Below are 15,060 nucleotides of genomic sequence, written 5' to 3' on the forward strand. Positions count from 1 at the left end.
ATAGACATGAAAATGTACGTTTTCATTTTTCTAATTAAATAAATGAAGAAAGAAAGAGTGAATTAACTCGACGTACCACTAACTCCGGCGGAGTGGCGCTAGCTAACCAAGCAGCGGATTGATGAATGAGTGCATCCTCCACAGGTGGACACCACCTACCTCGGCCCACGTGGCCACAGTCGGCCAATCAGCGCGCACTGCAGGAAGTTGCGTCACCGGGCGGCGGGACTGGGCTGAACTGACCTGAACTCAGCAGCGCCGGGACACAATGGAGGCCGTGACTCCCCACAGACCGTACCACCTTATCGTTTTCGGTGCCACCGGCTTCACAGGGCAGTTCGTCGTGGACGAGGTCGCCCGGTACGCCGCGGAAACAGCCGGGGACAGCGCTCTGAAGTGGGCCGTGGCCGGGAGAAGCAGGCAGCGCCTGGAGGCGGCGCTGGAGCGGGCCGCCGGCAGGCTGTGTATGTCCCAGCAGGGTGCACCCAGGCGGGGGTTAGCGGTCAGGTCCGGACGGTCCGATGTCACAGTGCCCCCCAGCCACAGGACTGACAGAGCTGCCGGGGTGATCTGTGGGTGGCTATGCAGCTGGGAGTGAACAGTTTTTGCACTTGAACCTTAAATATAAGTTATCCTGCTCCATGTCTGCTCGCTAGCTTTAAAAATACAGTTTATCAGGTTGTCACAGCTGGACCCGCTCTAACTTACCCCAAATAATCACAACATTTCAGGTTCATTACCGATAGCTTCAATCATTCAGACATACCCACCGATCCTCATGTTTTATGAATTTATTTTGTTATTTCCAGCTTTGGTGGTGATAGCCCCGGCAATTAGGTTAGTAGTAGTACATTGAATAGAATATTTTCTGCCATCAGCACCCACCACTAAACCCAGCTTAGGTTAGAGCGAAAGACAATCTCCCCAACATCCAGTGAAAGATTTTCTCCTGTTTAACAGCCATGCCTGAGTTAAGGACAGACACAGAGATCATTGTTGCTGATGTGTCAGATGAAGAATCACTGGCCATCATGTGCCAGCAGGGTGTGGTCATTCTCAACTGTGTAGGACCAGTAAGTGTTTGTCAAAGGGAATCTTCATGAAAAAATGTCCTATATATTGTGTGTGTGGTTTGTGTTTGAACAGTGCTGTCTGCTCTCTTTGTCCTTTCAGTACAGATTTCATGGAGAACCAGTGGTCAAAGCTTGCATAGAGAATGGGGCTCACTATGTGGATATCTGTGGGGAGCCTCAGGTAATGTGGAGTTAAATGCCAACTTATATCCTATTTGTTTTTGATCAAACCTTATTTGTTTCTGTTCATTTTTGTTGTGTGCACATGGTTTCTGTAACAGTTCCTCGAGCGTATGCAGCTCGAGTATCACACTAAGGCCCTGGACAGAGGGGTGTACGTGATTGGCAGCTGTGGCTTTGACTCCATACCAGCAGACCTCGGTATTCTCTACACGCAGAGGCAATTCAGAGGTAGGAATCAGAAGAGCTTAAATCAGTGAAGGAAATGGTTTATTCATTAATTCATTCATCTTCAACCGCCTATCTGTTTCTGGGTCACGGGGGGTGCTGGAGCCAATCCCACCTCACACTGGGTGAGGGCAGGGTACACCTTGGACAGGTCGCCAGTCCAACACAGATGATTTATTCAGTGAAGATAATAATAATCATCAAAAGATAATTGAATTGAATGCAACTGGACTTGGTTATATATTCATGAAGACGTTTCACCTCTTATCCAAGAGGCTTCATCCGTTCATGCCTTTCTGATTAGACTAAGCTAGTCTCAATCAGAAAGGCCCGAAGTGATGAAGTCCAGTTTATCTCGAATAAATTTTCTTTGGATAATTATGACCTAGATAAGTGAGAATATTTGCAGACAAAAATATCATAATCAGTAAAATGAAGGTGTACTTCAAGATTCCACTTTAATTTTATTGTCATTCAGCGAAAGCATCAGAGATGCAGAGCATAAAGAAATTATGATTATGGCTCCATTAAAATAAATAGTGGTAAAAAATAGCTAACCAAACATGCAAAACAATGTCGTGCTTGCCAGCAATTTTAGACTTTCTCACCTCAGCAAATTCAGAGTCATATTTTTTCTTGTATTTATTCTAATTGCTCACAGTGGAACTGTCAATAGTGATGAACTGGAACTTGGTTTGAACTGTATGATTTGTTGTGATTCCAGGAACGCTGACAGCTGTGGAGAGCTTCCTGCAAATCAGCAGTGGGTCTGAGGTAGCCTGAACAACTACAGCTTCTGCACTGCATGATGGGAGATGTAAACTGATATACAGCAAAAGTAAAGTGGCGGGTTTAATTGTCTACCAATAAGTGATATAATTGGGCTGCTACTATAAAGATACATTTAAGGATATTAATTATCATGGGTGCTATATATTAGAAAATGTCACAGGCACAAAGCTAAAAAGACTGTTAAAAGAAAATTATATATTGGTTTTACTTAACAGTTAGCATAGGACTGAATTCCTAAAGGTGACTCAGCAAAAACAAGTACAGAGCACAAGAATCAATATCCTTGTGACAGAAAGGTCATTTAACAGAAGCTGTGGGGAAATCTAAATAAACAGAGAGATGGTACAGATGCAGTCAGCAGGCCAGAGGTGCTCTCTTCCTTCTGGGACATTGTGATGTTACAACAACAAAGTTTCTTGAAATGAGATATGCGGATCAACAACCATAACATATCATTGACTGCTTTTGTGCAACTGCAGTTTCTGTTGCTTCTTTGACTTTTGTCATTATTTGTTTACTGGGGAGAAATTGGATAGCACTGCTCTTTGCACACCATGACTTGTGACAAAAGTGCTCTCAATCCTCACAGGGATTTTGCGGTCACGATACCACCTGGCAATCTGCTGTGCATGGTTTTGCAGACAGCAGCTCTCTCCGCCGGTTGAGGAAAAAGTTTGGCCACAAGCCGCTGCCGGTTGTAGGAGTCAAAAAGAGGTAATATTGCAACTGAGCAATTACTGTCTGGCCAAAATCTTTAAGTCTTGGGAATAACATTTTACTGCAATGTGGGCTTGGCAACAAAAACTTTGGGACACGGGTGAGCTGTGGTTTGTCAATGCTCAAACAGAGCGGGATTTTCCCACTGACACTAATACATCTTCTTTAAGCATGACTGACATGTTAATAGCTTGCTTCTAAAGATAATTATTCAGCTATGATATCTTTTTTTTTTTTTACATTTTGTGTAATTTGAGCAAATGCAATCATCATAATAGAGATGCTGGGTAGTGAAAGTAATTGCTCATAATGTGGTCGAAATATTAAAATAAAAAGTTGCTTCTTCAGAATGCAACCCTCCAGGGTCATAGAATGTGCACTGTATGTCAACTTTACGCTCCTGTATAAAAATCCAACACACATGGGGGTACAGAATTTCTACAAGATGGCTGCAATTTGCAAACTATTACTGTCTGGCTGATTTACATTGAGTGAGATTTTATTGTGACATGGGCCTGGCAGGGATGGAGGGAAGGATTTAGAGGACTATCAATGGATGAAATGAGCTTGAGTCCTACTGTGCCAATCCTGCAGGCAGAGATAGATTTGGTGGGTGGAGACACCATTTTCACTGTGTAATTTGTGTATGTCTAGGGGTTATGTGTTTTTCAGCAAGGAGATTGAGCAGTACACCATCCCATTTATGGGTTCTGATCCATCAGTAGTCAAGAGAACCCAACGTTTCCTTTACGAGGAGGAGCACCAGTCACCGGTAAGATGACAAAGAACTCAGACCGTGTTTCCACTTATTGATGACAAGTAGTTGTATTTAAAGTTGCCTTGTAGGATTTTTGTGGAAACCCACCTAAAATTCAGAACTACCAGGCCGACTGTTAAATTATATCACACCTTACTGCCAACAAATGTCATTGAAACAGCTTCAAACTGAGGGATGTAGTGCAGTATATGTATATGATCTCATCTTGACCAATTATTGAAAACATTTGCTGGTTTAGCTATTTTGTTACAAGCTGCAGTGCTAAGATGATGATGTTATGACACAGGTACTGTAGTCAGTGACTCACTGCTATGTGGTTTTAAACAACGCAAGTCCTAAAATAAGAAATCACCTTTTTCAAATATAATATGTGGGTGAAAATATTTGTTTGACCTCTTAATACACTCTGTCTTTATTAGACAGATGCAGAACATTTTAACATTAGACTAACCAAACTCTATCTGTTGATAGAAGAACTAACAGCTTCTTCTTATCTCAAGTGAAAACAGCTGACTTCAGATCACTCAGTAGTATCACTGCTGCAGGTTGTCTAGGTCCAGTGTGACCAGTAGCTTATGGTTAGCTACTGTTTTCAGTGCAAGTGAGATCACTCAGTCAGCTTGCTCACTTAACCCTTGTCTGTTTGTGCTTCAGTTAGACAAGATTTTAATATTCATCATAATCCTATAGCTCATTCCTGTAGCCACAGTGGTTGCTCTTCATTAGAAGTTACAGTCTCACTCACTAATGTATTGCCAAAGTAACACATCAATCATCTTACACCCAGTGTCAACATACTTTAGAGGATGCATGGAAATATATTTATTTAAGAAGGAACACAATACAGAATATTAAAAAACATTCTAATAGTTCAAGTTAGCCAAAAGGGTACTGATTGTTCAAGTCCCTGTGTTTCATTATGTTAGGCTTCCAAAAACAACAATAACAGTAAGGTTTGGCAACATACTATTTAGATACTTTAGAGGAACATAATATTATCATTCACGGCCACCACTTTGTTCAACAAAGGTTATATAGTGTATGGAATGCCATATTTCTTCAACTGTAATTTATGGTATACATGCTATACCAGGAAATACCACATGCATCAGTAATGTGCCGGCTGTGAAGATCTTTGAAGGTTAGAAACCAGGCTGGAATATTTGTCACATCTGCATACACTTCCAGTAGCCGAATCATCGTGAGATCCATCCGTACTGTTTCATTTTCAATGACTTAACACTTTCCTGGAAAGCGCAAGTATGCCACCGTGGAAGGGCCTCTGTACTATCCATGTCCCTGAAGAACACAGTTGGCAATGCTGAATTTAGTGGCACAAACAGATTCAATATTAGCAGCATTATCACAGGTTTGCGCAAAACTCTGTTTCCTGGTAGTGAGAAGCAAAACAATTTTTCCCTGATGTACCTGTAACTAGGTCAGCCGTCCCAGCAGCTGTCGCTGTTTTGATCACAGCCAGAGACACACACCTTAATGAAACTATCTCATTATGTTGTGTAGACCAGCCGGGTGGAAAAATGATGAGTCATCTGTAGTGATTCATCACCTTCTTCCCCACTGCTCATTACTCCCTTTGACATCTCATCTCGTCCCCCCCACCATTTCATCCCGCTTCCCTCCGCAGGCTGTTTCTCTTTCTTCCACCTTTCTCCTGCTTCCTCAATCTGATTCTCGGCTTCTTCTCAGCTTCATGCTTATGTTCCCCCTGTTCCCCCTGTCCCTCACCCCCCCCCTCCATTGTGCATCACTTTCCTTATATTTATCCTTTCTTCTGTGCATTCCTTCTCCTCCTTGCTCTCCCAGCTTACCACTTCCCTGTCTTTTTTTATTTTCTCCTCAACTGCTAATGTTATCTTCCTCCCCTTAATCTTTCCTCCTCTCTGCCACAGTTAATTTCACTTTTGTATTTTATACTCATTCTCCTTTTCTCCCTGCCTCTGTCTGCCCACAGGTTCAGTACAGTGCCTACATTGGGGTCGGTGGCCTCTTCTCCATAGTCAAGCTGTTCTGTGGTGGCCTACTTTTCTGGTTCATGGTCAAATTCAGCCTTGGCAGGAAACTTCTCACCAGGGTAGCTTTGTCATTCTTCTCACCTACTCAGTGTAACTGTGGTATTCACTGTCCAAAGCAGATCAGCTCTGGATATTACAGTCAAAAGCTGTAGGACACAAATGGTTAGATGGTTATTTTGTTCAAATGTTGATTAATGTCAGTTTGGTCGGCTGGAAAGCCAAGAAGTATACTCAGAGCTGGTCATGTTCAATAGACCAGCTAGGTGTGAGATACAGGTAGAGAACTATTTCAAAACTATCCAGATGATATCAGTACAATACTTTGTTTTAAGCCAAGAAAAAAGGCTAAAGCCTTAAGGAGTGTAAATAATAATGAGGTTTGCTACAACAAACTAATATTCCTTCCTTTTGTCCTTCTTTTAGTTTCCCTCATTCTTCTCCTTTGGTTTGTTTAGTAAGGCTGGTCCTACCATGAAGCAGGTAAGAGAGTAAATCGTAATATTAAGATTTTCGTAAGCTTGGTCTGTAACCACTAGGTGTCATACTAGACCACCAACATCTTTGACCAAAACAAATGCCTCATTTGCCACACCTCCAAGCTCCACTCGGACACAACCCTGCAGCCTGTCGTGCTCTCAGTCAGTGAGGTGTTATTGAGCTGAATCAAAATGTCACCAAGCACAACTGTGTACATGCCCACTCTATCAGTTGCTCAGTCACAGATTTGTCTCTCGCCCTCTGGCAGATTGAAGACACCTGTTTCAGCCTGACGTTTTTCGGGGAGGGATACTCAGAGGGAACGGACCCCTCAGAGGGCACACCAAATGCTAAGATCTGCACCCAGGTCATTGGAGCAGGTAAGACTGCCACAGTCCACTAGTCCACTATACACCTGTAGCTGTCAGTTCATCTGTCACTGTCTAAAACTACTGGACACTAACAATTCTTCAAAGGAGTTTTGGGCAGCTGGACAGTAGTATTGAGACATGGTAACAAAGGAACATCTCACACAGGGTAACAGTGTGAATCACTGCATGAGAAGTTGTCGGGACATGAATGGGGAATATGACACAAGGGGATATGTTACATGTAGGGCTGTGGATATGTGCGATAAGTTCATTCATTCTTGTCTTTTGGTGATAAGTGTCATATACTGGAATTGCTATTTTGCTTTAACTCTATGTTTGTCTCTTCTGATTGACAGAACCTGGTTATGTAGCCACAGTGTCTGCTGTGGTACAAGCTGCTGTAACTGTGCTGAATGAAGTACACTCTCTTCCCAGGAGGTGAGTTGCGTCTGTTCATCATCCTTAAAATTTCTTTTTGTTCCCTTTCTGTCGAAATATTCTCTCTATTTGCCTCCCACTTGATCCAGTATAATCCCAGTCTTACTCTGCATTTCCCTCTGTTGTCTCTCATTGCCATTGACAGGGGAGGGGTGTACACTCCAGGAGCTGCCTTCTATAAAACCAGCCTCATCGACCGCCTCCAAAACCACAGCATCAAGTTCTCAGTCAGAAACTGGCCGTAGCCCTGTAACAGTCACCATCGAAGGTCACGCCACCTAAACCACTCACAGTACATTGTATTTATACTGGTATCTAATTTTTATCCAATCAACATGACAACTTTTTATGATTGTCACGGTATAATCCTTGATCCTGATAAGTAAATTCACCCTGAGAGCCGTGGCTCATCAGTTTGTTCACAGTGGTGGCTTTAGCTAACAGAATTACTGGTGCAAGGAGATCTTGGTTGTGTTTGTCAAGTGTACTTTTGAAAATGTGCACAAATTCTCTGCCACCCACTGATTATCTGTTCATCTCCCTCTGCTCATTGTTTAAACATGAACAAACAGAAATCTTCAGTTACGCACAGAATCCTATTTGTAGGTGTGTGGCATTTTATCTATCTCGGTATCCAGGGGGCAATGCACTTCAGTGGGAGTTTGGTTTTGTAAACCATCATCTGGGATTTATAACCCGCTCATTTGTTTAAAAGACACTTCATGTGGTGACCCTCCACATGAAGGCACGACTAATAACACTTTGCTGCTTGACACACTTGTGTCTCTACTCTTTGTAAGCTGATGCAGTACAATGTTAATTACCCCTTTGTTAAAACAAAGCAACCTGGTTTCATCAAACTTTAGCTGTGCATTTATACTTATTTGTTATGAAAAACACTTACATGTGACACAGTTCAAATCAAAACCTAGAAAAGATTGTTTACTGCAAGCATTTTACTGTAAACGATATTTGTGCAATTATGTATTTATAGTATATCTTTGAATGCAACATCTTGTACAATGGTGAAAAAAAGAATACAAATATATAAATGTAAATATATATGCAGTGTGTGTAAGTTTGTTTGTTGTGTGAAGATGAAATGAGGTGACTGCATTTGGCAGCTATGTTCTCAGGACACACATTTAGTTTCAGGTTAAAGCTCCGATATGAACTGCTGCATCTTTGGTTAAGGGAACGTTTGTGGTTGTACATTAACTGTATCCACAGAAAAGCCTTATCAGTCATTGGTTGCCTGGACGCAGTTATAATGTCAGAGCTGATATCATAAATAAACCACACAGCCGACAACAGAAGGGTTTTCTGAATGAACTGCTCATAAAATGTGATGTCATCTTCATCTGGATCATAAGCGTAGACAAACAATGTGCTCCGACTATGCGCACAAACAGATCTAATCATTTGATGTCTTTATAGCATGTCGTCCTGGACAATATGCTCCCTATTAGACTGCTGAACACAGATAATAACCGGCTCTGATCAGTCCAGCTCAATCTGAGCTTCTCTGTTACGTTACTGATCATTTGCTTCTAGAGTCATCTATAGATGGAGAGGATTGGATGCCTAAATCCTCTCCATCTATAGACTCTCTCTGGCCTACTGCCAGTGATATGAAGTTAAGTGATTATTATTCAGCCCTTGGTCTGACAGCGCATATTGTGTATCTGCTAGTCTGATCACTTGAATAAAACTTAAAGCATGAAGGCTATTTGTTTTAAGATGGACTGGGATGAGATGCAGTAGGAATATCAATAAGAAGCGTTTGCGTTCTCATAATCTGCAGGCATTCGATCATTTTTGCAGTCGATGTACTTTGCAGGTCTTGCTTTGTTCTTGTAGCTGCAGAAAAGCAAAATCATGTACGACAACTGCAAAGTTGAGACTGAGACGGTGGTCCTCCCTCCTCCACCACCAGGTGCCAGTGTTTGCTCTGCTTCTCACTCTTGACTAATATTTACTTGACACATGGCCCAACACGACAGTAGAGGTCATTTGGTGCCTTTGAGGATACAGGCACGCAGCATGGCCTTTAATCAAGGAAGTGCACCATGAGAACCAGGGGGATCGGGGGACAGGGCCTCAGGGAGGAGAGTGAGCCCTCACGTCTGGGAGGAGTATGTTGAGGTGAATGAGATCTAGCAGCTTTTCACTCTGCTTTACTCTTCCTCCTCCGTCTGGGACATTGTGAGTCCCCCTCTCGTTCTCAGTGTTGGGGTGGGCGGGGGTGGTAGAGGTAGAGATTGCAGTGCTTTCCCATTGCGTAAGACAGCAGCCCCACCCCTCTGGCTTGCCCATGCTTATCTCTACTCCGCCATTGTGGCTGTGCAGATATTCATGTCATGTCCCTCACCTGATACAGCTCCTCCTCCTCCTCCTCTCCCGTTGAATCAGCCTGTCTGACCAATGATCGCCTTGCTCTCAGTTTCTCATTAGTTGTAATGGCTTAAATAAGCCGAAAGGCCTAAATAAGATTGGCACCACCGGGTTCACACTGTTGTACACTGATGACCACATCTTAACTCCTCGAATTGTTCTACATGTGACACGACATCCAAATAATTATGATAACTATGACACGCTATTGTAATGAATGTTTTATAATCACGGTGGACAAACTTAAAGGGCATATTGCAGGTAAAAAAATTTTTGAGATATACATATAGCCTTGTCTAAAAAATACCCTTTGAAAAGTTAATGGAGATGGGAAATGCCCGGTAGGCATCCACCTCCCTGCAGCACATGCTCTCCTCGGCTGTGGTCATGGCCTCGCATTTCCCACACAAGCACCTATCAAACAAAACGTGGATCACCAAAGTGTTTCCCTCCCACGGCAGCCGTCCAGCGCTGTACCATGTAGTGTTGACAGAGTATGAGTCACTTCATCAAGATCATCAATTTTGATTATTTGTAAGTATCAATACACCTGCCTGTGATAGATGACCATTAATAATTTTGCTACTGCCGGAAATATGATGGTAATCTGTGCCATATTGTGGCGTGAACACAGTATCACAGAAGCTAACACCACCTGCCCTGCTCTCCACTGACAGCTCTATTTCTCTCTCCCTGCCCTCTGGGGCGCATAACAGGCTCATAATTATTGGGGCTGCGGCGTCATACATGTAAAGGTACACATTCAAAGTTTCTTCTGTGTCAAAACTGAGATTGGGATCCATTGGCTTCCTGTTGCCCAGGTTCACTGCGCTCTCTCTGCCAACGTCACTTCAGCTTTTGCGTTTTCGAATGCGGAAGTAAAATTTTCTAAAAAAAAAACGACTCTAGAAACCTAATAAATGGATTTACCAATATATTTCGAAGAAAAAACAGTTTCAATATTATTTTTCTAAACATTGATTGAAAGTGGTTTTTAACCTGCAGATTTTCTTACAGCTCAGCTGTATGCATCGTAATAAAGCTGCACTCTTTGAAAGAGACGTTTCATTGTGCAACATTTCAATCAAAAACAATATGTAAGTATGCACACACACACACACAAGCCAACAGGGCAGTAATTCATTGATGCTCCAGTCTGTAGCCTTCCAACCAAATATTTGTATTTGCTGTGCATCATACATGCATATACTAGTCTGGACACATCGTCAGTGATGTGCCTGGACTCATCGGGCATTTCGGGTCTTTCAACAATCATACACCCTCCGCCAGGTGACCCAACCGGGGTTGATCAAGTCCCGGCTTGTGTCCAGACGGCTAGCCAGCTACTATGACTCCATGGATCTCCTCTTTTGAGCCACAACCATCTTGAGGCCCTTTCTGCCGCTTCGGTGGTGCTGCGAATGGCTCGCCTCTTCCTCTCTCCATCGATGCCTAAGTAACTGAAGGCTCTGGCCAAGGAACGGGCTGCAACTCCTTGGCATCCAACCTCCACAGGGAAACACCTTGCTCTCCAACCAGCCTGATGACAGTCGCTGACCAGACCTGCGTACTCTCTCTCGAAGGCTTCTTCCAAACGGTCTTCCCACTGCATTGTCAGCTAAAGAAACATTGCTTGTTTGGTGGGCTCAGACACAAGGACAATGTCTGGTCACAAGGTGGTGACTGCGATGCAGCTGGGGAACTTCAGCTGGTGTTCAAGGCCCACCAACACCTGCCAGTCTCTTGCAGACGTCAGAATGCCTGCTGACGCTCTTCTAGCAGGAGTTGGCTTGTACCCAGCTCTGACAACGGCGATGGTCTTCTTGACCATGCCAGTCCTGCGCTAATGGCTTCAGCAAAGTCCTAAGGACTTGGTCAAGCCTCCACCTGTACCGTCCATCTCCCAGTGCCCTTGTACAGGAGCTGAGGATGCGTTCCAGTGTTCCTCGCTGGTGTCTCTGCTGTGCCCCATGTGTGCAGGTTTGACGGGAGTGGGAGCACATCATGCACTGCCTGGATTAGGAATTTGATGCATTTGCCAGGTCAAGCCACAGCACTGTATGTATGTATAGTGAAGCACACACACACACATGGCTTTACAACATACCACAGCACTCTGTTGTAAAGGAAAAACAAACTTGCTATTTATCCCTCTGAACAGCAGGATGTGGTATAAATACAGTGAGCTATGGTCAAATCACAGATGAGTCAGATATTGCAGCTCAATCACAGTCGTGTGTTCTGTTTTATCCGCAGACTCTCACACTAACACCTTTTACTTTGACAAAGTGAGTGAATATCGAATTGTGTTGTGTTTGGTCTGAGTGTGTCATACTCATGATGTTTGTGTAAGTGTCTAGGTTTTCTACGGACTGCAGCACATGTGACACTGTACTGCTTTGATTGCCCGATTTTCAGTCTGATTCTTTCATGATGTTGCTGCTTTGTTCTCTATCTCAGTGTGTTTCATTGTCTCTGGTTGACCTCGTTTTCTTCCTTGCTGTTCTAGATGTTGTGTTGAATGTACATTTGAACAGGTTCAGTGTGGTTCAATGAGATCCATGATCCCAAAGTCCTCATTGATCCTGATCCTTTCACTGAACTACCACGCATGGCAATAAAAAACTCATCTCTTTAAAGTGTAAATGCACTCCATCCTTTCAAGAACCTGACAAAGTCCTCCATGTTTCTGTTTCTTCACATCTAAATTGTATCATATTGTCAGGCTTTTAACAAATACACAAAGAGGGCCACATGTCACTACAGTGTTGGCAATAATAATTGGCTTCATGGCCCAAATTGTGGTTATTTCTTATACTTTCTGAAGACTGTATTTATGTATTTGCATGGTAAATATCTTAATTTATTTATTTTTCAGTTTAATACAGCTGTCTGTGTAGGTTCTCACTTCAATACAGTCACATAAATGAGCCAATCCTAAGACTCTAAGCTATGTCATGGTTCATAAAGATGAGCCACCATCTGTACAGTATGAGGTTTTTATTAATGTGTAATCACACTGGAGAGATGTACAAGATGGAACATATTGTTATATTCTGGTGAGGTGCTGCAGTCCAAACTAAACAACAATAACTCACCTTATCACAGAGGGAAAAGTTCCAACCTCAGTCCACCACCGCAATATGTTTTTCACAGTCCCTTATTAAAGTATGTTTGAAATATATCATCACAAATGTAGAGGTCACTAGTCTTTGCTTGCGGTGCATTGAGGTGTGCTGAAGTGTGTTTGATTGTGTTGTAGTCTGTTGCAGTGTGTTGCTTCTGCAGCCTTTATTTGCTGACTCTGACAAAACTGAAGCTCAGACAGTGTCAGAGACTGAAAGGCTGCAGACACCACCTGGCTGCGTAGGGAGTGGAGACTGAGGACAAAACTCTGATCAACGGAATAGGAGAGGGATCGGCATGAATGACAGATACAGCAAAGGGGGTAGAGGTCTCAGGGGTTTCTAACACATCATCATGCTGTAATGTTTGAAAGCAGGAAACGGAAAATGATGATTACAATAAATAGTTTATGGTTTAGAGGTAAAAGAAAAAAAAAGCTTCCAACTCATGAGGTTTTCATGCAATATTTCATATGATATAAATATGCGTATAATAGAGCATTTAATAATAAATGAAAGATAAGACAAATCAGAAGAACGTTGAATTATGTCATCCGTTTTGTTTCTTCTCTGCAGAGAGAGGGAGACCAGGGAACACTGTTTTTGTTCTTTATCTTTTCTTCTAAAAAAAACACAAATTTTTGTATTTCTGTTTCTTAAAACAAATTCATGTTCAGTTTCATATTTGTAAAATCACCAGTTTCTCAAAGTCATTGGGATATTTCTAATCATATTAAAGTAAGTAATGTCTGCTTAACAGCTTCAAAGCCACCAACTGAACCTGCGGCACCTCCAGTGAACCTGCCGGGACACTCACTGTGTTATTTTCTTCTCCTGCCTGCGAAGTGTGGCATGTTCTTACATGAACAAGGAAGTTTTTCCTTGCCTCTGTTGCCAAGTGCTTGCTCGTGGGGGGGATCTGTTGGATCTCTTTAACTCATTTTATAAAGAGTTTGGTCGAGACCTGCTCTATATGTAAAGTAAGTTGATGTAACTTTGTTATGATTTGCCACTATATAAATAAATCTGGTTTGATTGGATTTGATGAACAATGGGATGGCTGAGACAAGAAAGATGTCTTGTTTTGATTTACAAGGTCAGGTCTCATTTTTTGTGTTAGTGTAGTGTGTCTTCCACGAGGCAGCTGAAAAAAAAAAAAAAACAAGTGTGTAGTATGCACCAGGACCAAAGAGGAGACTCATTTAGCTGCTATAGGCCCTGATATTTCCTCCAGGAGTTGGAGGAGACCAAAACAGAGGATTGCGGAGAGTGACAGAGACTCCAGTGTTCTGAAAGGTGACTCTAGCGTTAGCTGTTTGCTGACATGAGATTTAGTGGGGACAAGGAAGTGTGTTTCTATGACTTCCCTCACCCGTGGAAACGAACCAAAGCAGATTTTCTTACAGTTCAGCTGTATGCATCGTAAAGAAAGCTGCACTCTTTGAAAGAGACGTTTCATTGTGCAGGTCTGCGATGAAACTGTAGTCTCTGCTCGGCTAAGAGTGCTGCATCAACGCCTGCCCATGTGTCAGCACTTTCAGGCCCAGCTCCTGTCTCATTTCACCACTTGTGTGCCGATGGCTTCACGAAAACAGCAAACTAACTGATGAAACAAACGCAATAGGAGATGATGAGGATGATGAGGCACAAAAATGTTTCCAGTCGCTCCAGAAACCAGGACAGTCCATAATGTTCCTGTGCTATCCTCTGGTCTCCTTCAAGGGTATTTTCTTTATCCTGCTGAATAATGGATGAACCAAAGAGAGAGAGAGAGAGAGAGAGAGAGAGAGAGTCCTCTGGCAATTGAACAGTATAACAGAACTTGTTTTCACTTTCTTTGTTTAGGAGTTTTTTCATGTCTTGGCTCCTCTGAGCCAAACTCTGCTGTTTCATCTAAACAGAAGGATTTGCCCTAAAAAAGGAGGGCTTTTAAACCAACTCAAGCTACTCATAATGTAGAAATTAGATCTTTTTATGCTCAACTGTCTCAATAAGCCTCAATTTTGTTCATTTATTATAATTTTTATAAATAGTACTTTTTCAGATATTTCTTAGATGAATCTAAATGTACAAAAAAATAAATATTAATTAGATAAGTCAATATACTAATTTAAAAACTACAAACATAGTCCCTTCAGGTGGCAAATCTAGCTCAGCTGCTCCTCCCATTAGCCAGACAAATGTGTTTTATATTTTATCAAGAGCTAAAGTGTCAAATTCCCTCATGAGCAGTAAGCTAAGTACCAAATACATCCTTCAATTGTAAACACAGTCACATCAGCAGGACAGTGCCTGATCTGCTGCGTCAGCTCATCTTCTCGGGCCGTTGTTTTCTAGCTAAACAAATCCGGAGTTAAAACACGCAGGGACCGTTTTCACATCTCCCCTCAGCCAGACTTAACAGTACGCAGACCGACACAAAAAATTTGTTGTCATTCCGCAAATCAACACACT

At 42.5% G+C, this 15,060-nt stretch overlaps 1 protein-coding gene across 2 annotated transcripts; it reads left to right on the plus strand.

The window, feature by feature from the left end:
• The first annotated feature begins 229 nt into the window (after nucleotides 1–229).
• Nucleotides 230–8,287, plus strand: LOC115037685 (saccharopine dehydrogenase-like oxidoreductase). Of its 2 annotated transcripts, XM_029496370.1 has the most exons (13): nucleotides 411–464; nucleotides 810–837; nucleotides 961–1,073; nucleotides 1,174–1,254; nucleotides 1,355–1,484; nucleotides 2,206–2,255; nucleotides 2,863–2,987; nucleotides 3,645–3,762; nucleotides 5,741–5,860; nucleotides 6,225–6,281; nucleotides 6,547–6,658; nucleotides 7,006–7,087; nucleotides 7,233–8,287. In XM_029496370.1, exons 3-13 carry the CDS (start codon nucleotides 963–965, stop codon nucleotides 7,330–7,332), a joined length of 1,086 nt encoding a protein of 361 aa, XP_029352230.1. In that variant the 5' UTR covers nucleotides 411–464; nucleotides 810–837; nucleotides 961–962; the 3' UTR covers nucleotides 7,333–8,287. The 2 variants fall into 2 exon arrangements, with proteins under 2 accessions (XP_029352229.1, XP_029352230.1); XM_029496369.1 differs by lacking the exon at nucleotides 810–837 and having other exon boundaries at nucleotides 230–464.
• The last annotated feature ends 6,773 nt before the right edge of the window (nucleotides 8,288–15,060 follow it).

This window comes from Echeneis naucrates, chromosome 24, assembly GCF_900963305.1.
Source record: "Echeneis naucrates chromosome 24, fEcheNa1.1, whole genome shotgun sequence".
NCBI lineage: Eukaryota > Metazoa > Chordata > Actinopteri > Carangiformes > Echeneidae > Echeneis > Echeneis naucrates.

What these genes read in the sequence shown, in the direction of transcription:
- LOC115037685 (XM_029496369.1), top strand. Translation starts at nt 269, where the DNA reads ATGGAGGCCGTGACTCCCCACAGACCGTACCACCTTATCGTTTTCGGT. An exon ending in GTTGTAGGAGTCAAAAAGAG is followed by an intron (nt 2,988 to 3,644) that starts GTAATATTGCAA and finishes GTGTATGTCTAG; the next exon opens with GGGTTATGTGTTTTTCAGCA. An exon ending in GTACACTCTCTTCCCAGGAG is followed by an intron (nt 7,088 to 7,232) that starts GTGAGTTGCGTC and finishes TGCCATTGACAG; the next exon opens with GGGAGGGGTGTACACTCCAG.